General features: G+C 46.9%; 1 protein-coding gene across 4 annotated transcripts in view; it reads right to left on the bottom strand.

Annotated features, from left to right (window-relative positions):
- The window catches only part of Ntrk3 (neurotrophic receptor tyrosine kinase 3), a 360,980-nt gene that overhangs the window by 230,029 nt on the left and 104,300 nt on the right, over positions 1-26,651 (bottom strand). For all 4 annotated transcript variants that reach the window (XM_005357742.2, XM_005357743.2, XM_005357745.3 and 1 more), the window contains exons 5-11: positions 22,566-22,723; positions 21,334-21,476; positions 20,797-20,938; positions 20,005-20,301; positions 13,452-13,475; positions 12,015-12,079; positions 10,999-11,101 (exon numbers count right to left, since the gene is read on the bottom strand). In XM_005357742.2, coding sequence (XP_005357799.1) covers positions 10,999-11,101; positions 12,015-12,079; positions 13,452-13,475; positions 20,005-20,301; positions 20,797-20,938; positions 21,334-21,476; positions 22,566-22,723 — 932 coding nt within the window. The remainder of the gene's footprint in view (positions 1-10,998; positions 11,102-12,014; positions 12,080-13,451; positions 13,476-20,004; positions 20,302-20,796; positions 20,939-21,333; positions 21,477-22,565; positions 22,724-26,651) is intronic.

The following is a 26,651-nucleotide window of genomic DNA, read 5'->3' as shown; positions in this document are numbered from 1 at the left end:
CCCATATGAACACACACACACACACACACACACACACACACACACATATATATGTCTCTCTGTCTCATCTCTCTAAGTCTCTCTATGCCTGACTTATCTATCTCCCTCTCTTTCTCTCTCTGTCTCTCACATCTCTCTGTCTCTGTATCTCTCCTCTCTGTGTCCCTCCTTCCCTTGTCTATCAACATAAACCGCTTCCACCACTCTGCCTTCCCTGCCCTCACACACTGCCCCTTCAACCTGGGAACTAAAGCAAACCCTCCCTCCCTTAAGCTGCTTTCCTGAAAGATTCTGCCACAGTAGTGAGGAAAATAACTAACACGCCCCAACATCACCTTCACGGTCAGTTGCAGTAGAGAGAACAGACAGAACAGAAAACTTCCCAGAAGAGCAGTGGATGACCAGCAGCACCAGGGACTCTGTGGTAGGAATGCCAAACTGGCACCTGCCCGTTTGCCTCCTTAAGGTTCTGCTCCCAGCTCCCTCCTCAGGAGAGAATGTCAGTGTCGACTGACTGACCTCACAGTGGTCACAAAGGTCAACAGATATGTTCTTACAGGAGCGGAGGAGGGAGTTTTGAGCCTAGAAAGCCACGGTAGGTATTGCTTTAGACAATGACTGAAGTATTATTTATTTCAAGAAAGTGGAGGCTGTAGAAGTGACTTTTTTTATACTCCCACAGTCAGTAAAGCTTTGAGGCAGTTTTGCTTTTTTAAAAATGACACACAGGAAGAAAAATGTAAAGCAGAGAAAGGGACCTTAATTCCCAGGTCCCAGGCCTGATGCCTTCATTCACCACTGTTTCAGCCCCTGTGACTATGTATGGTCCACAGAGGAGTCTTCTGGAAGCTTACAGAAGCCTGATTCTCATCCCGTCCCCACACCTGCTAAGCCAGAATCTGCTTCATAACAAGATGCACAGAATTCCCTAAAATCCGTACCCACATTAAAGGTTGATAGGAACTGGCCATGTTATCATCCAATGTCTCTGTACAGTTAGAGGATGCTGACTCTCAAGCCCTGGCAAACAGCAGGATCTCATAAGGAAAAGGCTGCCCCCTTGCTTTCCTCGGCACGGATGGGTTTCTTGTGGGGTGGATCCCAATCATTGGCACATTTAAAAGCTCCAAGCTGGTCAGACCAGCTGGTGTGCGGGCCACCTAGCTGACCTGGAGAACTACTGACAGGTGCAGATGTGTCTTGATTTAAACTATTGCTCCCCATCCTGATCTGCACCAGATGATAAAATTCCCAGTTGTATTTAAAACGGAATGCTCATGCCTGATTTAAATAACCTAGGAATTGACCTAGGTTCTAGTATTTACACAGTTTCACCAAGGTTGTGCAAATGTGTTGCCAAGCCCAAGAACTAATGAGTGAGGGTGGGTTCACTTAAATCCTTGCTCTGAAACCTATCAGGTATCCAGTTGAGCATAAGAGTCTCTCTAAGCAGCTTGCTTGTCTTTGAGACGGAAATCATAGTCAACTATAAAGAGCTATTATTACAAGACATATTTGGCTGGGGAAACAACTCAGTTCTAGCTATGCAAGAAGGAAAACCTGTGTTGGCTCATCAGACCCACCTGAAAAGGCTGAGCAAAGTGGTGTGTGCTTATCATCTGGAAGGCTGAGACAAGCAAATCTCTGGGGTTTGCTGGTCACCCGGCCTAGCCTAATTGAAGAGTCTGTCTCACAAAGTTAAGAGAACAGGCCCTCGAGAACATCTGAGGTTAACCACTGGGCTCCACATGCACACAAGTGCACATGCACACGTAATCACAAACTTAAAGATACATTTGGCATCCACCACATAGTAGGTCATTAATAAATGCTCAATGCCCCCCCATATCCTACTGTAATTAGAAGTGAAAATTCATCTGATGTTCCTACTTCTGCCTTTATAAAGAAGCATGGAAATATCATTTCCTTCATGATGATTCAGGAAAGAATAAAGAAGTCTGGACCCGAGCCGTGCAGGAATTTGTATGTAGAGGCGCATCGTTGGCCCCACGCGCTGTCTCCACACTCAAAAAGCCCCGCACTTGGGCTTAATATTCTGCTACAGCTGCTTAGAATTTTAATACTTTTTGAACATTTCCCATTGTGTCCCACAAATTAGGTAATTGGTGCTTTGGGGGAGGAAGCCAGTGAATGAATCCCTCTCTGGTTTGTGGGCGCACCATTTATCTGTGGAACAGAATAAAGTGGTAGGCACAATGGAAACTCGATCGGTTGCTCACTAAGCATGCTGGGTAGTGAAGGATGGAGAGGGTGTCATTAAGCCTTCTGAGAGCGAGAAGCGCTGGGACATATCAACTTGGGCCCTCGCGTATGTCCTTTGGAAGATCTGGGCCTGGAACAGGTGGCAGACACACCTGGATGGTGGAAGTAGAGCCGGATGAAGGAGATGCCTCCTCTTTGCACTGCTCCACCTCCCCATCTTGCTCATCACCATGATGGCTGTGCAGCATGAGGGCTGGGGACCAGAAGGAACTTGAGGGAGCATTTGCAGTGCTTGGTTCTGTGGTAGGTTTTATTAGCATGTGGGTTTTTGTTGTTGTTGTTGTTGTTGTTGTTTTTCTTAATTCCCTAATCCCAACAGGTGCTTTCCAACAGGCCCTGGTTTTGCTCTATGTATTTTGCTGCCTGCGGCATCTTTGGACATCCTGAAGCTGAGATCACAGGAGACCGGGCTGCTTAAACACAGACTTGGACAATGCAGCCACATGACAGTTTTTCATTAGCCAAAGCGAAACACTTCCTCTGGGAAAACTAAACTCCCAAGGTCCACGAGAGTAGATGCACACAGAGAAAGAATGCGTGATGAGAACAGAGGTGGAGCTCTCCTGGAGCAGTTTCTGTCACTTGACTGTACAGGGCCAAAGGCCATCTTGAGTAAATAACACCATAAGAAAGTCAAGATTGGCAGCCCCCAACCTTTCTGGCTTTCCATTTTGGTACCATGGCCTGATACATTAGTAGGATGGACTAGTATGATGAGTATATCACTCATGAATTTGACAGCTAACAAAATACAAAATTTTGGGGTATTTTAAAAGTAAAAATTAACATGAGATTGCTTTCAATCCTAGTTCTAAAATTCCCACTTGTTAACACATCTTCTGATGTATTTTTCTTGGGTGTAAAATTATTGTGAGCCCAAGACTTCTGGGAGAGCCAGGTTACACCCACAGACTGAAGACATGTGACCATCATCTGCTACAGGGCTTGCTGGATTCAAAAGGTTGAGAACTTCTAAACTAAGCTATCAAAAAGCCTGTTAACCCTATGGGACCCAGGGAGGATGCCACAGATTAGTAAGAACTGCACTGTGATCCAACATTAAATGAATCTGAGAGGCAACAGCTTCTGAGTGTAGAGCCAAGCACACTGGCTATCCTTGGCACAGCTGAACAGGATACCGTGGCCTGCCAAGAGCAGAGCAGCCAGCAGGTATCCCCAGAGGAAAACATTTTGTATCACACACTCCACATCCAGCGATTTCTCTTCATGCACAAAAGGCAGTACCAGAGAACACTTGGCTCCCAAGTCCCAGAGAGTTATGCAAGGGAGGAGGGGAGCAGCTAGGCCTCAGTACCACCAGGGATGATGACGAAGGGACCTCTGGGATGATTCACTGCACACATGAAAAGTCCCCACAAATGTCGGGTCAGCAAAGGCATGCCAGAAAACAACACACGCCACCCTCCCAACTGTCTTGAAGATCCACAACATCACATTCTGGATCTTAGTCCTCAAGCAGAGTAAGGTCTTTGTCTGCAATCTTCTCAGTGATGTCCAGGCAGGAGAAGGGAAGGGACTTGCTATGAACCTAACCTATTTAACTAAGGCAGGTCCTCATGCCAAGAGTCATTTAGAAGGTCTCCAAAAGTATCAGAAAACAAGAAAAGAGAATACAGGTTCTCCTCAAGGCAATGTAGGGGCCATAAGAAGACAACTTAAGCAGGAAGGGAAACAGACAGGCACTCTCAAACTCATGTCCAAAGAGTCCCTAATGAAAGGAGGCCCAGGCCCAGAACCCTAAGTACAAGATTCTTGCAGGGGCCAAGATCACCTTCCTCCAGTGCACATGTCAATTTGGAAGAGGATACAGGCCAAGAAGAAGAAAAAAAAAAACCACATTAGAAAGGACTGGGCATGTCACATCACAGCAAGTCAGGAAAGCCAACTTTCTTTGCTTTCATTTCTGCTATGTGCAGCTCTTAGTCTCTGATCCCCTGTTAAACAGACTTCACAACAGTTTATATCTTGTGGCAAAGGAAGCAACTGTGAATTCAGGCCATCAGTGACATGTGCACTCAGGGTCCAGGCCCCCTCTAAAAGCCGTCAGTGTCCCCTGTGTACGGTAAGTCCCCACACTCTCTCCTTACTTCTTAGTCCCCTGTTCTGTGTGAACAACAGTAAACACATGGCCATGGTATCCCACGAGGAACAACGCCAAGAGTGCATCAAGCTTAATATTCCCACTTCCATCCACCTGGAGAAAACCCTTCTCAGTCCAACACCTCAAGGCCAGGAGAAAAATCAGAAAGGACTCCTCCCGAGTCTAATTCCTCCTTGACTGAGTGGTTAAATCGGAGGAATGGCAGCAACACTCTGTGTAACAGCAGCTCCCAAGACTTCTGGCAGTGGTGAGTCCTTCCAAATCAAGACTCTGGCATGATCCTGCCATCCGCTCAGAAGATAGCTACCATCTGCTTATGGGGGAAATGTTAATACTTCCCAATCATAATCAAATAGGCAACCACTTTACTATAAGTACCTATTAACCAACACTAATTGACAATCGAACAGCCATGTACAACTCTCGTTCACCCACGGACCCATCAGGGGCCCAAGCACACATCTCACTGCTAGGATGAAAAGCAAGCCAGCCGATGAAGCACTTAAGGAATTTACTGGAAGTCCAAGCTGCGTTTCTTGACTCCTCTCTGCCCTCCCTCCTAGCTTCCTTCAGTCCCATATGCTTCAGTGTGTCCAGAAGGAAATAAAGGGAAGGCTTCCAATCCGGGGAGCAAAAATAAGACTCTTTCCATTCCTACCTGTCCCCCAAGCCAGGTGTGTCCCAAGTTGACCAGAGTTACCAGCCAGTGGTTTTGAAAGCCATGTTCAAGAAGAATGGCATTCAGAGACAACTAGCTGAGGCACCAAAAGAAGCAGGCTGATCTGCTCACCATCTGGTCGCATTCCCCAGATCGCCCTAGCTCCTTTGCATTCACCTGGTCCATGAGGAAGTAGAACCAGGTACTCTAGGCAGCTCTGGGCTCTGGGCTCTTACTGCATGATTCCCGTCTCTGTTTCCCCATCTGCACAATGGGAGCATCACCCTAACAAGCCCAAAATCAGATTCCGGTTCTGTGAAAGCATTCAACAGCTCTCTCTGAGGGAATATCAGGAAGCCAAGAAGTATGGAGTTGACACCCCTAGTCATCTCTGATCTTCAAGTGGTCATGAAGCGAAGGCGCCAAAGACCACACAGTTCCTCCTCTTCAAAATGATGTCACCCCATGTGAAAATTCGAGGGCTGTTTTATTATTTCTCAGAGATATTAGTGCCTCATCTGGCTTTCGTTCTAAGGAGGATGTGGCCTACAGATGCCGGGTGTACTGAGAATGCTCACTTGGGAGCAGCTGACACAAAGGAATCAGCTCATTTGTCTTGCCTTGAGAGGTGGGGAGGCTGGAGGTAGGGTCTTCTCAGCCCAGCTTGCTCTCGCCCAACAACCAGAACAAGTCAGTCCCTTTCCTGAGCTGCAGATGTGGGAACCCAGGCCATATCGTAGTTCCAGTCTTCTAAGATCTAATTTTAAATTATTTTGTGACCATGAGCTGCCATAAATTCCGAACTCTCTCCCAGGCCAGCGAGGACCTAACAGAACATAATTACTGTTAAAACTCCAAAATAATTTTGGACATTTCTGTGCTTCCAATAAACAGCCCCAGGCATGAGCCTCACAGTACTCAACCCTCACCCAGCCAGGCCACCCCGGGATTTGGCAATCAAAGAGTGAAGGCCTTGCACAGTGGGGAGAAAGTTCCTGCAGGGCCATGCTCCAGCAGGAGGTCTGTCTGATTGGTCCCATCCCAGGCCATACAGATACTTCACAGATCAGCCCTGCCAGGCTGAGGCACTATGCTTCATCAGTAGCAGAGAAAAACCCCTGCCGTATGCTCGGCATCATTTAAAAACCTTTAGGATTCCAAAAGAAGATGAGCTCACATTCCCAGGCCAAGGCTTTGATGGATGGGTTAGTTGGAAGTTGCTAAAGAGGGTCCTGAGACATGACACCTTCGGCTCGTGTCTACGAGATCTGGCTAAGATGCGCATCTTCCATAAAGTGGGTGTCCACCCAAATCGATGGGCAGTTCTGAGTCACCTGGCGAGTCAGTAGGCAAAAGGCAGGTGAGCTAGAGGGAAAACATGCATTTAAACTAAAACACTAACACGCAGAGTAGCGTGCATTTTTGTGAATGTACTCAAATATACATACAGCATGTTTAAGTGTGCATGTGGGTATTTATAGAGATGTCTATATGTGCAAGTGCATATATATATATACATATATATATATATATATTGAACTAGCTACCAACCTCTAACACAGTTATCATTTAGGGGAGGAGGCTGTCAATTAAGCCATATATGGGATATGAATTTGTTGGGGGAAGGGTGGGTATTCAGAAACAGCAGAGAGGTGGAAAAAGAAAAGATACAGAGGAAGACTAAGACAGGAGAACTGGCAGGTGCACGCTGGGCCAAGGCTAATAGCTACCTGCGAGAACAGGGTCGGAAGTGGTCATTACAGGGCTTTCACTGTATCCGCTGTGTTTAATCTGCCCTAAGAATAAAACATTCAATGAGAATAGAAAATAAAATGCTAATAGTTTAAATAGCAGGAGACCGTGAGTGTTCGTCTATTCGGTCAGCTTTGGCATTCGCCTGCACATCTTATTTCTCAGGAGGTAACGGAGATCATTTCGATTGCATCTCCACAGCCATGTGCTATGGCCTGCTGCCTGCAGGGCTAGATGGCAAGAATTGTTGTGAGCATCTTCCAATCCTCCCCAACTCCAAAAGACCTCAGATTCCCAAATTAGCCCAGATTAACCCTTTGCAGATTAATAACCTTGTTTTTTCATGATTAAAACTAATATAAAGAAGGCCTGTTAGATCACAGAACTTGGAAGGCTAAGGCAAGAAGATTATGAATTCAAAGACTACCTGGACTACATAACAAATTAGAGTCCAGCCTGGGCTACACAACAAATATAGAGTCCAGCCTGGGCTACACAACAAGCCCTTCAAAAAGGAAGCAAATGAAATGCATAAAATGGATGCTGTTCATTTCTAAGTTCAAGCATCCGTCCAACGCAGCACGAGGCTCCCGGCATGCTGGGCTGAGTGATGGATGGGTTCTGCTGTAAGCTGCTCCCGGCCTGGGAGGACGGACAGATGATATGTGACGGGGAAAACATGAGAACGCACTGTGGGCAGTGTGTAATAAGGACATTTTTACTACTGCACACTGTCTGAAACAAAAAGGTTCACGATGGAGTCTTGGGGGGGGCTATAATTTCACACAAGGACATTAAAAGGGGTCTAGAAAGACGAACGCATCAAGAAAAGAAATAAGAGGGAAATAAAGACATGGAAACCCTTTTTATGGCAGTATTAGGATACAGATTCCAATGTTCTTAATGACAGTGTGCTATAGGCTCAGACACCAGCCTGGGGCACTATGGGCAGTGGTGGGGCATTGACTGGGTCAAGCCAAGGAAGTTAGGTCATTAGCAATATGACTTGAAGTAGATACTGGCATCTCAGCCTCCTCCTGTCTTTCTCTTGGCTTCTATGCCACTATGAGGTGAGTAGGGGTCCTCCTCCATGCACAACCACAGTGACGGACTGAGTGTCAGTGAACTCAAATTCCCCAAAACCATGATTCCAAAACAACCTTCCCTCCAAGATACTGATTTCCTTAAAAATTTTTTCACAGCAATGAGATGCTAACTAACACGGCCAATTACCTACACATTACAGCACGTGGCAACCCCATAGCTAAGTAGTAGTGTTCCTAATTTAAGGGGGGAAAAAGGCTCTGAGGAAATAAATAAGTGTACAGAATCCAAAGAGTAAAATGTGGATTCTCACTCAGATCTGAAATTTCAGGCTGGAAAGAGAAGGTATGTAAAGAGATGGGGTTCAACTAAGGCAGAATTGGGAGCCTTCCGGTACACATGCTGCTACTTCCCTCACCCCCAGATTTGGACACTCAGTGTGTTAACCTCAACTCAACTGGCTTTAGAATCACCTAGGAGACTGAGGCACACCTTTGAAGTGTCAGTAAATATGTTTCAGAGAGAACTGAGGGAGAATAACTCACTTAGAATATGAGTGGTCTCATCCCAGGGATTGAAGATTTGAAAGAGGAAACTGATCATCATGGTGAGCCGAGAGGTAAGTACCCCCAGCCACATGTTCCCGCCACCATGAACTCTATCAGGCCCCCCAACCATGTGAACTTCAACACATGAATAATAAAAAAAATCTTGTTAGTGATCTGGTCATAACAATTAAAATTGACAGTAGCTAATATGTCCATTGACAACCAAAGATCAAAATTATTGTGGCAAATGGCATGTGTTTATTGATTCTAAAGTGAGGTGAAACCTAAATAAAATGGAATATGATCAAGATCAGAGAGATGCAAGATTAATTCTAATAGTCAATCTTGTGTACACCATCTCTTTCCATTTGCCCCATAGCTTCAAGTTTCTTGACTTTAGAAAAGGAGATGTTTTACTTCTACCTATGGGAACATATCCTCCTTGACATGCCAGGACTAAATAAGGCAGCTCAGCCTGGAAACAGAGATCAGGGGACAGGAGATGCCGAGAACGAGGCACCGCCCTGGATGCTGCCTAATCCATTCAACATGGGACACACTGTTCCAGAAACAGGATGACAATTAATAGGAAAAATCTGCTCTCACATCACTGCCAAGCATGTTTCAGGGTCTCAGCTGCTGGTGGGAAGAACAATAATGCCCCATTCTTCCTTTTGGTCCACATCCTGATGTTTTCTTGTGGAGAATAAGGAAAGATCGCATACACACACACGCATACACACACACACACACACACACACACACACACATCAATGCACATAGGCAAAGATCCAAGGATCACCCAAGATAGAAGGCTTTGAGATGGTCAGTAGTCATCCAATCTAAACCTGCGGAGCTCTGCTCTGACAAATGGTAAGAGCTGGCAGAAAAAAAGTGTCTTCAATCAAAGTGCCTAAGAGTAGTCTGGACCTGTTTGAGCCATTAAAAACCTATTTCCTCCTTGGAAATTACCAGCATATATATTTCTCTTGGCCAAACTATTTCACTCAAAGGTAGAAGAATTAGCTACCCTGCGTGAGGTCCCTTGGCTCAACCCTAACTCCCACAATGCTGGGGGAGGAAAGAAGAAGAGCAGGAAGGAAGGAAGAAGGAAGAGGAGGAGAAGAGGAAGGAAATGGGGTGTGAGGTTGGAAAGAGGGAAGGATGAAGAGAGGAAGACCCAGAAGCAAAAGCATGGCTTGCCTCCATCCATTCATCATATTCATCAAAAGCCAAGAGTTCAGAAGCAGAAGACTCCAGAAAGACCAATCTAGCTGGCTCCACATTTCAACCCTTTGGTCATCTCTGAGTAGTTCTATATGCTAGTACTCTTAATTTTTTTATTTTTTTTATTTTTTATTTTTTGGTTTTTCGAGACAGGGTTTCTCTGTGGCTTTGGAGCCTGTCCTGGAACTAGCTCTGTAGACCAGGCTGGTCTCGAACTCACAGAGATCCGCCTGCCTCTGCCTCTCGAGTGCTGGGATTAAAGGCGTGCGCCAATACTCTTAATTTTTAAGGGAGACCCAGAATCTTGAGAATATAACCAAATCTGGCTCCTTTTGCATACAAATACTTGACCCTTGACCATGTAGCCATTCAAACATTCATTTTTGCATATGAATCTATGGACTGCTGCTCCTGTGAACGTCATTCATGTTTTCTGTTGTAATCCCTGAGCCCCAAGGTCAGGACTCCCACCACAAAAACCAGCTTCTAGTATCAAAGCCTCAGAAGTTCATCCTTCTGGGTTTCATGATGTCACCAGCAAACATCAGCATGGATGTTGCTTAAGTAACCTTTAACTCTCCCTCTGCACCCACCTCTGCCAACATCAGCCACGCATAGCAGCCCCAGCTGGGAAGACATCTTGAAAATCAGGTTTCAATTCTAGAACCAGAAGCACCCAGTTTCTTTCAAATCATTGGTCTATATCCGACTCTGAGACCAGGCAGGTAAATGCTAATTCAACATGTTAACCCTTTTCATGCCAGATACCTCACAGGAGCTTGGGCAGAACACCACATCCCAGCACTCCCCTTCTGCCCTAATGGGGCCGAGTACTCTGACGTGGAAGTTGGCCAGCAGATTTAGAAACCGTGTTGCTCTTGGCATCCATTCCAGGACTCTGTGCAGAGCTACGTGCTGAGCTACAGCAGCACAGACAGCTTTTCAATACCAGAATTCACCACCCTCCATCTCACTGGGCTAAGTCACAACGAGATTTCAAAGATGAGTACAGACAAGAGAAAAAGGAATCACTCACATGTGCCGTCCCTTGGACCACCACTAACGAAAAGAATCACCATTTGCCTCATAACCAACTTTCTGCTCAAACCTCATCACACAAGTCCATCTGAGCAACCAGCAGTTTTTCATTTCTAGCATCCATATTTGGTTCCCATAAATCCCAACACAGTCTTTGGTCCATAGTTTCCCAGAACAGGGTACAGACAGGGGTCTCCACTGGGGCTATGGAGATCCAATGAGCAGAGGCTTCTTCAGAGAGCACACAGAGTGAAACCAGTATCTTTTGATGACAAGGAGCTAGGCTTCCGTTATGGAACTCTTGGAACCAAACAGCGCCACCTTACCCTTCATTCCAAATTTGGACCGGCGACCATACTTGTTGATCATGATGAAGAGAACCACCAGAAGGACGCAGGCAAAGGCAGCAAGTCCGACTGCTATGGATACCTAGTAGGAGCCAAACAGAGAGACAGTCAGGAGCCGTGACAGGAAGCCTCCGAGCCTCAGAAGTAATGTGTGTGTCCACTGAGAACAAACAAGTTTTGAAAGAACAGGACCCTCTAACACTTCTGCTACTGAGGTGTGTGTAACCTGAAACCTACATGCCCAGTGCAGCCGTGACACCTCTTTATGTGCCAATGCCATGTCACGATGTCGAACTATTGGGCAACCCTGGAGTTAAGCCTTTAAAAGTAGTTTGTGAGACCCTAAAAGAACTTTTAAATTTTTATTTAAAAGAATATAAATTAATAGGCTTGATTAAGGGGAGGTTCCCAGATTCAATACACTGAGCCCTCTTATCTGGAAACCATTCTAGAATTGCAATAGCAAGCTGAGAGAAACCTCTGTCTAGTGTTTCAGCTAGCAAGTAAATTCTCTCTCTTTCCACCAAAATCTTTATACAGCAGTCCTACTCAGAGAAGACTAGGAGTTCTGCATCAACAGACTCCTTTCTACGTCTCCCCAGGAAAGCCTCAGATTCTGAGGCAGGACCGGGAAAACCTATCCAAGGAGAGGCTCTGAGTAATTTGGGGTTTTGTAGAAGGTTTGTCCAGTCAGCAGGCCTTGCACGCCTGCTGGGCCTGGCTCGTAGCAGACTGGGAATTTCAAACTGTTCTCTTCCTAGCCCTGGGTCTTGGAGCTGACTCTCAAAGGCTTCTTCAAACAATGAGGCACTCTCATCAAACATGGACGGTTTAAACCATCTCAAAGGGAAGCTCTCCCCACTGCTTCTTTTTTTTTTTTCTACCATTGGTACTGCTCCAAGTAAGAGACTATGCGGGGAAGTTAGCACCTCAAATGAAGTCCGAAAATGACTCTGCCCTTCAGTGTTTTCATCTAGACTCAGGGATTAACTCACCCCAAAAGTGTCTTCCTCTGGTTTGTGGGTCACAGTGACAGGGGGTGTGGGGCTCACATCAGACTCTGAAAAGATGACAGGGGAGGGGATGGCAGTTAGCTTATTAGCCAGGAGTCGCGGCTCATGCCTGCTCTGTCCTTGGGAAGCAGGTCCCTAGAGTCACCCTCCTAGCTGAGCAGACACCCCTAGGAACTGAGTAAGCCCCAGCAGAGCTACCTGTACAACGCTTCAGTGGGGTAAAAACACACACACACACACACACACACACACACACACTCAAAAGAATGCAGACCCCTATCCCACCTCCTGGCCTAGCCCAGAGAACACACCACAATATGGGCAACATGCACCCTGAAGCGCAGGACAGGAATGATGAAAACGGTTTAGAATCCAGGCTAGCCCGGGGAGTAGGGAGATTTTAACAGTGGCAACAGCCGTCACTAACATTGCTATCCCTTGCTTAGGGAGCCTCTTTCGCTCTCCCTTCCTGTCTCATTCCTTCCCGCTTTCACTCGAAGGCCTCAGTGAAATCCGGGCTCACATCTTAATGAACAGCCCTCTAGCCATGCCCCAAGACTGATTTCAGAACACAGGGGCAGTTGGAACAACATTCAACAGACCAGGAAACACCACCGAGGGGCATCCTCTGTCTACAATCACTTCCTTGCAAGAAACAATCCCAGCTCTGAATTCTCTTAAGGGACACCTGTGGGATTATAAGAGATTTTTATGACCAAGAACAATTGAAGGGGTCACATTTGGAACTTACACGTGTGCCAAAGGGCCAGAATATTCCTAAGTAGGGCTGTTCTACTATCTCTGACCTGAAACTGGGCAGAAGCGGCAATGCTGGCTGCTGTTCCCACCTTGGGACAGTAATCAAAAAGAAAGCGAAACCCCACTCCTTCAAGGACTGTCCAGCCCTGCCCTCAACTCTATTATGAACTGAGCTTCAGTGATGCAATTCAAGGATGTGTGAGCCCCTGAGAAACCACAGGTTCTGGCCAAAGGCAGGTGAGAAAGACTGGCAAGTTTACAGACCCCACATTTTCTCTCTAAGAACAACTGAGATGATCAGTGAGGGTCCTAAAAGCTGTTCTTTACCTGCTGCAGACTTTTTCAGTCAGGTAGCTAGGTTTGCAATATGGTCAAACCTCAGAAAACACCGAGTGGGGCCAAGTGGCTCAGTTGCAGAATACTACCTAACCCTGCATTTAATCCCATTACAGAACAAGGCGGTTGGTAGTTGTCTAAGAGAAACTGTGGTCCAGGGCAACTGTCCGAGTGGGCCTAGGATTTCTTTCTTTTCGTAATGTACTGACACCCTCAACTGCCAAGGGACAGGGAACATGGACTAGGCAAGAGGGAAGTCTGTATTTGACAGTCACCAAACTATCAGGACACAAGTGTTTCAAACCCAAAGCCAAGCACACTTACCAAAGTCAAAGAAATCTGTGCTCTCTGGGGGGAAGAAAAGAACAAAGATGCAATTAACAAATATAATAATAACCAAAGATCGGGGGGTTGTATAGGACAGCAACCTACTAGCTGGGACCTCTTCCTCTTAACACAGTCCCCATTCCCACAGCAAGGGATACCTAGGAATCCGCCCTAAGTCGCGCTCTCCAACCAGTGCACGACCTCTTCGGGGCATAGTCCCCACAATGGAGGCTTGACAGATGCAGCTCCTGGTCTCAGAGAAGGAAGCCCACCTGCGAGCTAACAAGCAAGCTAGTTTCACTGCGAGGCAGAGGACTGAGGCCCTAGCCCCATCCTGTCCACAGCCGTCCTTCTTTCAGGTACCAGAACACTGGAGCCGGTGCTTCAGAGCAGCTCCAGCCGTGACCCTAGAATAATCTTCTTTCCCTCAGTATGTGTGGGCAAGGCTGACATGTCACTGAGAAGTCTGGGGAATGCCCCGCCCCCTAGGATCTTCTTATCATCCATATGGTCATGTGTTACCTGAACTCTGAGTTATGGAAATGGCTCTCCCAATAATGGGAGAAAAATCCTTAAATGGGTCTTAATTATGAGTCAGGAGCTGTGCTCAATGCTTCAGGTACTATGTCCTTCAAACCTTTATCATCTCCTAGGAGATGAATAGCAGAGTTATAGAGATGAACTAATTGAATACCATTCATCTAGAAAGCAATTGGAGATGATTCAAATCTAAGACTGGGCTCTTCCGCACTCTCCAGTGCTTCTCAAACTTGAGCACATGACAGAATGAATCATCGGAAGGTGAGTGGCACCATCCTCCGCCGAAAGGAAAGAGAACTTCTTCAAGGAATGGACTATTTCATATCTGGGACAGGAAAATTAAAAATGTGCTTTGGGTAGCTTGCGGCACCAGAAAACAAGAAAGTGCTTAAAGATATGTGGTCCTAGAAAGAGAAAGCAGGTAGTGATGCCCATCTGAAATGTTTAATAATCTGAGCAAAAGAAATAGTAAGAGTCATGGGGTGTTCTAGACTGCACTGTGTTGCTTCACAATCCATAGGACTAAGGTGTAATCCCCGTACTTCAGAATGTCACTATATTTGGAGATAAGGGGCATACGTGAAAATGAAGCCATTGGGGACCAGATAAGAAGAGGTTAGAACTTTGATGTGCTCAGAGACGAGGCCAAGTAAAGGTGCAGCAAGGATAGCACCTGCAAGCCAAGGAGAGAGGCCTTGGAAGAAAGCTAGCCTGGCAACAGTTGATCTCAGATTCCCAACCTCCAGCGCTGTGATAAAATGGATTTTTGCTACTTAAGATACCCAGTCTACACCACTTTCTCATGGCAAACCTAGACAACAAACACATGAATTTGCAAAAACACCCATAGGCCTTTATATACACAACTGTAGAGCTGAGCAAAGGAGTGGGAGAGGCCCTCCTTCACAGTGATTCCTGCTAATAAAGGGAAGGATGGAAACAGAAACCATCCTCATTTGGTAAATGCTATAGTGATAACTGCTTAGGCAAGAATCATCAATAAATGTTGAAACTGCTGTATGGAAATGCCGTAGGAATTCCTACCGCCAGTAGCCTTTAAGTTACCCGCCTACTTGGGCGTGGCCTCTTATACTGTTTATGCCCAAGTAAAGCACGCGTCCGGCCTCTTTTCCAGCTGCGGGATTCGGTTGCTGTTCTCTGTTCCAGCAGAGGATTGTGATTTGTGAGTCTACCCCTAAATAAATAACCCTCTATTCTTCTCAATTCTGAGCTAGTGTGGGATTTCTTTTAAGGGTCCTTCTTCATGGAAAGATGGTGAGAAACAAGCTATGTGTGTCCTTTCGGATCCTTATTCCGATTAACTAAGGGTGAAATAAGTCCCTGTGCAGTGGAGGACTCCAGCGAACAACATCTTGACCAAATGCTAAAGTTGGCCTCACCTCTGAGAAGCCATGTTAACATCCTGCATTCTTCAACAGGAGGGACCAAAAGGGGGTGGGAAAAGACTCAATGGCATCTGTGGAGGCCAAATGAAAGATAGAAGAAAGTTCTCTGCAATGTTTCTTAATTTTGACCTTTTTTAGAGCCCAAGTTATTTCAAAGTGGAGTGAAATCTAATCAGGACTGGGAGTCCTTAACCCAGCATTTCTGGTTCATAAGGTCTTAAGAGAGTGTCTGTGTTGCTGAAGATGGAATCCAGGGCCCCACACAAGCAAGTGTTCCAACACCAAACCATGTCACCAGGCCTTGGTGCATTCCAAGCAAACCCTCCACCACTGAGCCCCACCTCCAGCTCCAGTGATGCATTCTGAACAGGTGCTCTACCGCTGAGCAGTGTTGCCAGCTCTGAGAAATTGCCTGACTTCTCAGGTGATAAGGATGTTGGTGATGCCTCTGGAAGCTATGCCCCACAACACCAGCCCCCTGTCACAAGCCTGCCAGGCCCTGAAATGTAAGAACAAATCCTTCACTGGCTGGCTCATCCGCTGTTTCATTCATTCATCACTGTGGTCCTCCACTTACCAGACCTTGGTCAAGTCCTCTTAGGAACTGTAGCCAGCAGAACACTAAATATGAACTAGCAGGATATGATTAGCTGTTTGCAGGGAATGGGTGGTTTCTGTGAAGTCCATTTTCAATATCTGTTGCCTGGCTGGATTTTTGTTTCCTGTTCTGTGTAATTGTGGGGAAGATCTGGCTTGGGGGATAATGGAGGAAACGGGGCTTTAGCATAGGCTCTGGAGCATGAAAAGAGAGACGCGCCAGATTAATCAACAGTATCCATTTATTTTATATGTCTCAGAAGGCTCCCATTTATTAAAAATATTTTTCCAGCAGCCAAATATTCTGGCCAAGTGTCTGAACCCTGTAATCTCAAAATCAGTCTATGATTTTGAGCATAAATCATCAAGTCCTTTGCTGGAGCCAGGCTGCATGCATACATGCAGGCAGCGTGTGACCTCCAGATCAGGAAGACATGTTGCCTGCTCTCTACCCTTAGCAGGAATTCACACATTTATTTGGGGTGCGGGGGAGGGGAACAAACAAGCAAACAAAACAATACTAGGAATTGTTCTTCTTCTGATTCCTACCACAAGGGAGATAGAATCATCAGGATCAGGCCTGGGCAATAGATAGATGCATATGTTTCCTACAGCCCCCAGATAGTAACTCTCCATGAACTCCTCACAATTGTGTGTGTCTGTGTGTGTGTGTGTGTGTGTGTGTGAGAGAGAGAGAGAGAGAGAGAGAGAGAGAGAGAGAGAGAGAGAATACATGTGCATGTGTATATGATTTGTCTATGCGCACAGCCTTGTGTGTGTATGTGGAAGCTAGGTAGCTCACTGATCAGGATCAGTCTGTCATGTCCCTGGCCCCCTGGTGCTAGGGTTACAGCCATGCACAGAGTTCTAGGGATTCAAGCACAGTTCCTTGTGCTTGTAGAGCAAGAGCTGTTACCTGCAGAGCAATTTCTCCAGTCCCTCGCCAAAACATTTAAAAAAAAAAAAAAACAAGATCTATTTTTATCAGGCTTATGTATGGGTACCTAGGTGGTCATGGAGGCTGTGAAAGGCCATCAGGTCCTGCCCAGGTGGCTTTGAGACATGTGATGTGAGTGCTAGGCACTGACCAGGTCCTCTGAGAGAGCAGCAAGAGACTGGAAGACCAAGTCCTCTCCAGAGACCCCCCCATCACAACTTTTGAGGGAAAAGCAAGTTAAGCAGTTTGTCTGAGGTCACAGCTTACACACAATTGTGTCAACACTTGAACTCTGGTGTCACTGGTCCACGGTCACAACCCTAACCTGCCCTGAGACTACGTACTAGAATTTCCTACCTGGACCAAGAATGGCTACTGGTCTGGAACTCCTGAATTCTTATCATCTCTGCACCCCTGAAACCAGAACAAGTGCCAACAGCAATGAAGTGTTTTCCATGTTCAAGTGCACTGCTAAGGACTTGGTGGACAGAACGAACTTCATTTGCTCGTCAATGCAACCTAGGGAAGTTGATCATTTGCATCCATGGGCAAAGAAGTGAAGACATGGAGCAGTTGCCACTTTTCACAAAACCCAGAGAGCTGTCCATGTGCTAAGCCCTGGCCTAGCATCCTGGGCTACCTATCTGGAAGAATCTCAGACGGAGCTCGTACCTAAATCTGTCCAGCTTCGGAGATCTGGCTTTTAACTGCAGCACTTGGCTGCTCAGGAGTGAGAGAGATGACATACATCTGATTGTGATAAATAATACGCCTTTACGCTCTCAGGCCAACAAAGAAGAGTGGGATGCACAGACTGCCTTTGCAGCCAGCACCGAGCGGGCGCAAGGTTGAGCAGAGGGAGTTGTAGGTTATCCCTGCCTGCTCCTCCGAATAATTTACTCCTCTGAACATTGATATCTTGTCGCTTGACATGGCTGGCCCATTGTTTCTACCACTGCCCTTTCATAATCCATCAATTCCTTTAACACAAAGGTTCATAAAACAAGCAAACTTCCCCACAGTGTGGCCCATCCTGAAACACGGACAAGTCTGAGGAAGGGTCTCAGGTGTGCTGCTTTCTTTTTGCAGCTTCTCGGGAAGGGGGGTTCCACCCCCGCTCTTTCTCTCCTCCTGGGCTGAGTTGCCAACAATTGCTAACGGTAACTGACTGCAAAGGAGGGATTGTCAAAGTCACCCGAGGAAGTGAAAATCCATCTCTCCAGAGCTCACCCCAGAGCCTCTGATTCCAGAGAACTAAAGGAGCTTGAGAATTTGAATTTTAACTCATTCACAGGTGATACTGACTCTGCTTGTCTAGGAACCTTGAAAACCAAGCCCGAGGCGCATCGCCAGCCAACTATGATGTATCCACCTGTAAGTACAGAGGCCATGTCTACATGGCTGGAGGATACTGGGATACTGTTTTCTCCTGGAAGAAGAGGGGGCAAAAGGAAGGCTACACCCCCAACATCACCGGTTGCCCCTGCTGCCCTGTAACATTTAGAATAATTCCTGGGAGAAGGAGCTCAGAGTGGCTCGCCTCCCTTTGTAATATTCCAGAGCTCTCTCCATGTCCCAAGAGCTTCCCTTTGGAAACAGAAACGTTGCTACACTCAATCCGTCATGGAGAAGGGATGCAGATGAGTAATAGGGGCCAAACTAGCTCTTTATGTCAACAACTTTATGGGCCGTGAGAGCAAATTATCTCCATATTCACATGCCACTGATGCTACATTGCAGGCCAGGACTCTTCTTCTAACCAAAGGAGAGCCCACTGTGGTCCATGATGGGAAACATCTTGAGGCTTTTGTGAGCACACGTGGGTGGTGTTGGGAAGGTCAGGGCCTAGGTACTGCTAGGGTCTCAACTATCCACAGATTCTCAACCTTTTCTGAGAAATGGCTCCATCATTCCCTAGATCTCAGTGACAAACATTTAGGACAATACCCAGCCCCATGTCTCCAGTGTCACTTGTGGGGCCCCAGCTCTCCTTTCCTTACATTGAGACAAATAAGCTTCCCAGGCCACTGCCCTGTAGTTATTTGTAACTATGAATTTGCGTTCCTCCAGACAGATGCTGCATGGTCCCCATTTTGAAAGTGTGTGATATCGGCCCCTATACTACCCTTTGTCCCTTTAGAACCTCTCATTTCTGAGAACTGAAGATCAGGAAGTCACCTAGCCTGAGCCAGCATACACTGCAAAAGTCAGTGAAGAAACACAGCCACATGGGCAGAAATGTTATCAGCTGTATAACCCACCAAGAAATGTTACAACCAGCCACTTCCTTTAAGCCCTTTCAGACTTCTCTTGCTCTTCAACTTCAGGGAAGAGTTTGGACAGGCTGAAAGGGGCAGAATCACCTCCCCGGGTTCAGAGGTCTTCCCTTACTACAACTCTTAGCTCTAGCCAGGGTGACATTTGCACCATCAGCGTTTGATAACATCATCTACCTCCCCACTAAGTTACCATAGAACAAGAGCAGAAAAGAGCCCAGGCCTGGAGGCCAGTTCCAAAGCAAGCCTTACTGCTAAATAGCTTGGCTGAGGTTTGAGACAGCAGTCTGTTAAATGTGAGGTTGACTTGGACCAACTCTAAAGTGCACTGCAGTGGAGAGTCACTGAGTTATTATCATATACCAGGCTTACATCTTAACTCATTCAAAAATCATGAAACTCCCAGCAAAGCAATGTGCTCTCACTTGTGTCTGTTTCACAGATGAGGAAGTTGAAGCTTCGTAGAAGTGCACTGGAGAGTCCAGTATACACACGCTCGGGTAAGTAAAATACCGGGTCAGGATTCTGTACCACATCATCCATCTCTAATGTATCCCTTATTTACCAACTATAATACAGGACATCTTTATATGAACAGCAGGGTTTTTTGAAGGGAATCCTGGAGGTTGCTGTGGTAGCCATGGAAGACTATCCTGGCTAGTACAAAGGACAGATGCTGGCCATCCCTGTCCCAATGTGAGATCAATTATGTAGGTGACTGTGATTCGCAGTGCTATCTCTTCTTTCATACTACACACCCCCCAGCTCTTAGAAGAAATGTGCACAGGCCTCACCTGGAAAGGGCTCCTTCAGGAAGTGGCCATTGATGGTCTGGTTGGCTGTGCCCAGGGCATTCTTAGCAATGAGGGTGTAGTTGCCATTGTTGTAGTGGGTGGGCTTGTTGAAGAGCAGGCAGCCCTCGGAGACCTCACCCTCCTGGTAGTAATCCATGTGAATGATCTTGGACTCCCTCAGGGGCTGCCCATTGTACAGCCAGTGCAGCGTGGGGGTTGGGTTGCCACGCACCACAAACTCAATGCAATGCTCCAGGCGTACCTCGGGCTCCACCAGGCTCACCACGCGGGGAGGGTCTGTGGGGAAAAGCAAGCTGATCTCGAGGACACGGAGTCTCCTACGGACCGAAGAGACCTTCTAGGAAGCAGGATGGGGATCCCACTTCTCACCCTGCCCTGAGACAGTTGGGTGAAGCAGAGCTCCCTCCACCAGCCAATAGAAGGGAAGAACCACGTGTCTTTAGCTAAGCTCATGGCATCTATCTTAGCGGAGCTTCCCTTCTGAGTCCTTTCAGGGATTCCAAAAATAGAATGGACCAACTTAAGAGATTCTGGAAAATGGAACTGAATTGCAGACGTATACCATCCACTGAGGGACAAGGAACTTCTTTCTTGTTTTTTTGTTTTTTGTTTTTTCCCAAGAGCTTATTTTTCAGTTTTGCCTTAGGACGGCCTTTCTGCCCTTGTTGAAAGGCCAGGGTCGGAGCCTCTAGATCACCTCTAGCCATGGACCTGCCCCTTTCCCAGCCTCCTCCTGCTACCTCTCTGGCGTCCATTATGGCATACACTTACAGTAGACAGTGAGAGCAACGCTGGCATTGCTCATGCCCACCACGTTCTCCGCAATGCATGTCAGGGTGAAGCCGTTGTCCTCGCTTGTCACATTCACCAGGGTCAAGTTGATGGCATGTACATTAGTCCAGTTCAGATTGGTCTGAAAATCCCAATCAGAAGATAGTCGCCAAACCATTTATATATACAAAGATGGCTTCCTTTCCTAACCCCTAATACCTCTGGAAACCAAGGAAAAGGCGAATGAAGTCTAGCTAGTGAAATCACACAGACCATGCTCCGGATCTTTGTAATTCAGTTGATCCTCATTATGAATATTGGGTGGTAAATGACAAAGTTGGTCTTTTTTGCAAAAGAAGAAACCAAACCACAGAGAGTTGAGCACCATAGCAACAATCAAAATGACAAGAAATCATGCCATCTAGATATAATCTGAGTCTGCATGGTTCTTCCCAGAGGGACAGGATCCCAATTTCCCCTTCTTCTTTATAATACTCGGTCCCTAACTCTTAACGTGCCTGGCCAGAGGATACCTACCTGGTGGGTGTTGATGGACTGCAGCCCAGTGACTATCCAGTCCACATCAGGCAAGGGGGAACCAGAGCCATTGCAAGTGATCACAGCATTGTCTCCTTCTCGGACGGTCAGGTTGACGTGGCTCACGCTGATCTCAGGGAGATCTGGGAGGACAGGGAGGACAGGGAGGTAAGAAGCCAGAAAATGGTATACAGAGCTCTGCCTCTGGGCACTTCTGGTCTTGCCCTGTGGCAACTCTAGTACAACTTGCTTGAACTCATGTGATGGTTGTAACTTTGAGGTGGCTACTACCAATTTGACAGGCTCAAAGATCACCTAGAGACGCTGCTGAGCATGCCTGAGGGAATCTCTAGGTTAGGTTAACTGAGGTGGAAAGACGCCATACTATGGGCTGTGGCCTGAACTGAATAAAAAGGCAGAAGCAAGCTGAGTGCCCTCATTCATATATCTCTCTCTCTCTCTCTCTCTCTCTCTCTCTCTCTCTCTCTCTCTCTCTCTCTCTCCTTCCCGACTACGGGCACAAAGTGGCCAACTGCCTCAAATTCCCCTCACACAGCCATGACTTCCTCATCGTGGTGGGCTATACCCTGAAACTGTGGGCCAAAATAAACTCTTCCCTCTCTAAATTGCTTTCGCTGGATCGACGTGAACAGTAAGGGCTGTAAGCTCCAGCTGATTCGTAGCCCCTCCTCTGCAGACCTCAGAACTGAGACACACACAGTGGGATGCTCCTACATCGCGGGTGTAAGTGGCGCACCTGTTCACGGGATGCCGTTCTAGCAACCAAGCCTACAGCTTCAATGTTTGGGGTACTAAGTCTCAGCAGCTGGTGTGTGACAGGTTCCCATGGGCACTAGAAATTCCCTCCTTTAGCATCTGGCTGGGCATAGAAACTGATCCTCTAGAAAACAGCCTGGAAGCTGTACAGGAATGATAGCGGCTGCACTCTAAGACATGCTCCTTCATGTTTGATTGACAGGCTACTCTGAGAGAAAGGGAATCTTATCTGCTGCAAATGGCACATGACTTCTTTCGGCATTCCTACTCCAAGACTAGCCTTCCCACGGCTGGCTCAAGATAGGATGACCAAGAAGGGGAAATGTCGGTCTGATCTGCGCTCACTGCTGAGGACAAGACAGGAGAGAGCTGGGAAGGAGACCCTGACAGGCCCAGGCAGTTCTCTGGGGAGTGCGGGATGCTGGCCAGATGAGGCAGGGCTGCGGCTCACTCACCGCACTGACTGATGTTCATGCGGAAGAGAGGGAGTTGGGAGCCATCGGCACTGATGCAGTAAAGACTCTGGCTGTCCAGCCGGGCCTCCCCCTGCTCCTGCCACAGCTGCATCCAGCGGATGTCGCAGCTGCAGTTGAAGAAGTTCTGCTCCAGTCTCCTGTGGGTAAGAAGAGAGGGGAAGGAATCCCTGAACGGTGGATGACCCAGCTCCCTCCCAAGGCTGAGGCCAGCGGGCCCTGGCTGCTCCTCCATGAAATGAGCCAGACTCGGATAGACAATACCATGTTTCCTCTCATCCGTTGGTCATAGACTTCATTTAGATGCATAAAACCATGAGAGAGACAGACAGACATGGACTTGAAAGTAGAAGGGAAACTGGAGGGAGGAAAAAAAGGAAGGAGGGAGGAAAGGGAGGGGAAGGGAAGGGAAGGGAAAGGGAGGAAGGGAAGAAGGGGAAGGAAGGAAGAAGGGGAGGGAGGGAAGGAAGGGCGAGGGAGAGGGAGAAGGAGGGGAGAAGGAAGAAACTAGCTGGGGGAACAGGAGAAAGAGAAGGGCATCTGGGAATAAATATGGCCACTCACATGTTACACTTGAAATAAATTATCTTAATGGAACCCATCACTATGTACAACGAATATATACCAATAAAATAATTTAAAAAGTAATAAAGGAAGGGGCTGGGGAGGTAGCTTGACATTCAAGCACGAGGGTGGAAGTTGTGGACCCAGCACCTATAAAAATGCTGTAAATGCCAGGAGGGCATGGTGGCCAAACCGCAATTCCAGCACTCGGGAGGTAGAGACACCGATTCCGGAACAAACTCCCTAGTCAGAAGAGCTGGCATTGGCGAGCTCCAGATTCAACCAAGGAAACCAGGCAACAGCAGCCTCTGTACTCCACATGCGGGTGCCCACACTTCCTCACACACGCTGATGCCCACATACCATACACGTACTCATGACGCCCTCTCTCTCTCATACACAAACACACACACACACATGCACACACGCGTGCGCACACACACAAATAAAAATAGTAACAGTAAAGGAAAATAGATTAAGTAAGGTCGCAAAAGGTGCAATAAAAAACAACAAATAATGAATAAATAGCATTAAGCTCATTCACTTAGTTTCAAAAGTAATAATTTTACAGAGAATACAATTTTTACCCCATGTAAATCCCTGGACACAGAGACCCTTTTACGTGTGTTAAGCTGAGATGCTCATTCTCTTAAAGCCTCCCCATGGCTTTCCATTTCGCTGCAATTAAAAGCCCTTTGAAACCTGGGTTTCTCTGTCACCTTCCTGATGTCATCTGCTCCTCATGATCAGCAAAGCCATACTCTACCTATACTTCTCCATCATCCTAGAATGTCACCTCCGCCTCATCCCTACCCCTATCCAGCCAGGCCACCTCCTGCCCAACACCTGTCCCTGTTCAGCCACGCTGATCTTCATACGTAGAAGCTCACTGATGTGACCAGTCTGGACCTGCTTCGGGGCTTCTTCCCTTGCTGTCTTATCTGCCAGCCAAGCTCTTTCCCAACATATCTGCAAGACTGGTTCCCCTCACTTCATTAAGAAACTGTAGGGCGTTCCCTGACCACCATTATATCAAAGCTACCACAGCCCTGTCCTAATAATGTCCAGCCCCTCGCCGGCTGCATTTACCTGTCTATGATTTATTACTATTTCATAACACTTTAAATATTCATATTAGTTTGTTTCTCTGTCTTCCCAGATAAAAAAATTAAGCTCCACCGAGGCCAGAGATATAACCCATTTTGTGCACCGCTGCAATCACGGTACCTAAGATGGATCCCCAGACACATTTTCACTGGGGGAGTAGGTAGTTAGCGATTTCCAAGACATATCCCAAGCCCATCTTGGGACCAGCTTTATCCCTTCATGAATTCAATGATTCCTTAATGAGCACCTGTTCCGTATCTGGCCGTGGTTGAATGCTGTTAATAGAGAGATGAATAAGGCAGACCTTGTCCTCTGGGAGCATTCAGCCCAGGGAAGAAGAATGGCTGATAGGGAAAGAGTCAAGTCCCGAGCCCTTGTTCTCAGCAGACTCTCCTTGCGCCTTAGAACAAGGCAGGTGCCTCCTCTATTGGGCTATTAGGAGAGTGATGGACAGTGCTAATCAATCCCCCAAACTCTCAAAGCGCACAGGCTGAATCTGAATGCCGGGGCCATTAGGGGAACATGATTCTCTTTCTGGGCTATTGAGGGGATCGATCCGTTGGCACCTGGAGGAAAGGCACTTGGGTCACTGAATATTTTTTAAGCACGGGGTATTTTTGACAACTGGCAAATTCTAAAATAGTTAAGCACGCGTCAGCACTTGTCAGCTTGCAGGAAAAGGGTGGTGGGTGGAGGGGGCAGAGAGAGGAACTCAGTTCCTGGTGACGAGGACAGCACAGGTAGCATGGACAGCCACACCGCTTATCATCCTCTTAGCCTGTGAGCATCCATGACTTCTCATTCTTCGGGGTCTTTCGAAAAAGGAAAGGGAAAAGGCCCAGCCGTTGCCGGGAACCTGCTTCTCACAGCAGTCTTAAGAGGCAGACAGTACCGTCCCCACACAAACAAGAAGGTCCGTCTAATAATGTGGACTGAAGGGTGGAATGGCCAATCCTCTCTGTCAACTTGATGGCGGGATTTATAAACACCGTGGAGACATTGGATGTAGAGGAGCAGAAACGAGAAGGGGACACCTGCCCTGAATGAGGTGGACTGAGAGAACGCGAACTGAGTTAAAATGGGAACGCAAGCTGAGCTCCATCACTTGTCTCTTTTTCTAACTGTGGGCACAACGTGACCGGCCATCTTGTGCTCCTATCATGGTAACGCCCCACTGTGATGGAATTTACCATCAAACCACTATGAGCCCACATAAACTCCTCTTTCAGGTGCTCTGGTCAGTTATTTGACCACATCAATGGGAAAAATAACTAACAGGAGGAGTTAGGATACACACTCCACGCTCCAGCCGTCACAAAACCTTCTGTATACTTCCCATCGTCTCTTCCCTGGGCCAATGCTGCAGAGCCCAAGGGCCCACCCACAGGACTCCCCTGACTTCCGGGGCTCCTGCCAAGAAGACTAAGAGGAGAGGTACGGGGAAGCAATCAACGAAAGCAAAGGTCAGCAGAGCACAGAGCTCATATTCAGGAAGCACCTGAGGTGGAAATAGAAGTCAGTGGTAGAGGAGCTTTACCAGCCCATTGAGGAGTTTGGAGTTTGTCCACAGAGAGGTGAAGAAACCACTAGGCCACCAGTTAATGATGTTTTATAAGCACAGAGTCACCATGTACAGCTGTGTAGTTTGTGCATTTCTCGAAGAATCCAGACAACGCAATGCTAGAATTCAGACCCAGTGCTCTGGAGTGGGGCTACGCCACTCCTGAGGGACTATCTTCTCTAACTCACGAACATGGGTATCAGCTAGGCTGGCTGGTAAGGCCTGTATTCCTGAACTTCTGTTCTCCTGACAGAACACATTTAAACTTTTCCTGCGTGTCTCCGATAGCGTTTGGGCATGTGGGTTTTATCTCTCATTACTTAACAATTTTAGAAATTGAAACAGCCATTTTTTTTGACAGGTGAGATGAAATCTCAATGTCGTTTTAATTTTTATTTCCCTGATTGCTAAGGATGAAAAAACAACTTTTGAGATATTTATTAGCCATTATTTTCTTCCGTTGAAAATCTGTTCAGATTCACAGCCCATTTTTAATTGGGTTATTTATCTTCTTGACTGTGTTGTTTTTAAATTGTGTTCTTTGTATATGGTAGATACAAACCCTCTGACAGATATATAGACAGATACGTACTGGCAAAGATTATCTCCCACTCTACGGGCCCCTTCTTTGCTTGACTGATTCTTTGTCTACACAGAAGGTTTCGAAGGGGTGTTATGAGAGCCTATTGTTAACTGTTGGCCTTAATTCCAAGACTAACTAATGGAGTCCAAAAAAATAAAAGGAAGAGAGAAATAAAGAGAGAGAGAGAGGAAAGGAAGGAAGGAAGGAAGGAAGGAAGGAAGGAAGGAAGGAAGGAAGGAAGGAAGGAAGGAAA

The sequence above is a fragment of the Microtus ochrogaster genome, chromosome 22 (genome assembly GCF_000317375.1).
Source record: "Microtus ochrogaster isolate Prairie Vole_2 chromosome 22, MicOch1.0, whole genome shotgun sequence".
NCBI classification, from domain to species: domain Eukaryota; kingdom Metazoa; phylum Chordata; class Mammalia; order Rodentia; family Cricetidae; genus Microtus; species Microtus ochrogaster.
This window is presented reverse-complemented; position numbering and strand designations above follow the sequence as displayed.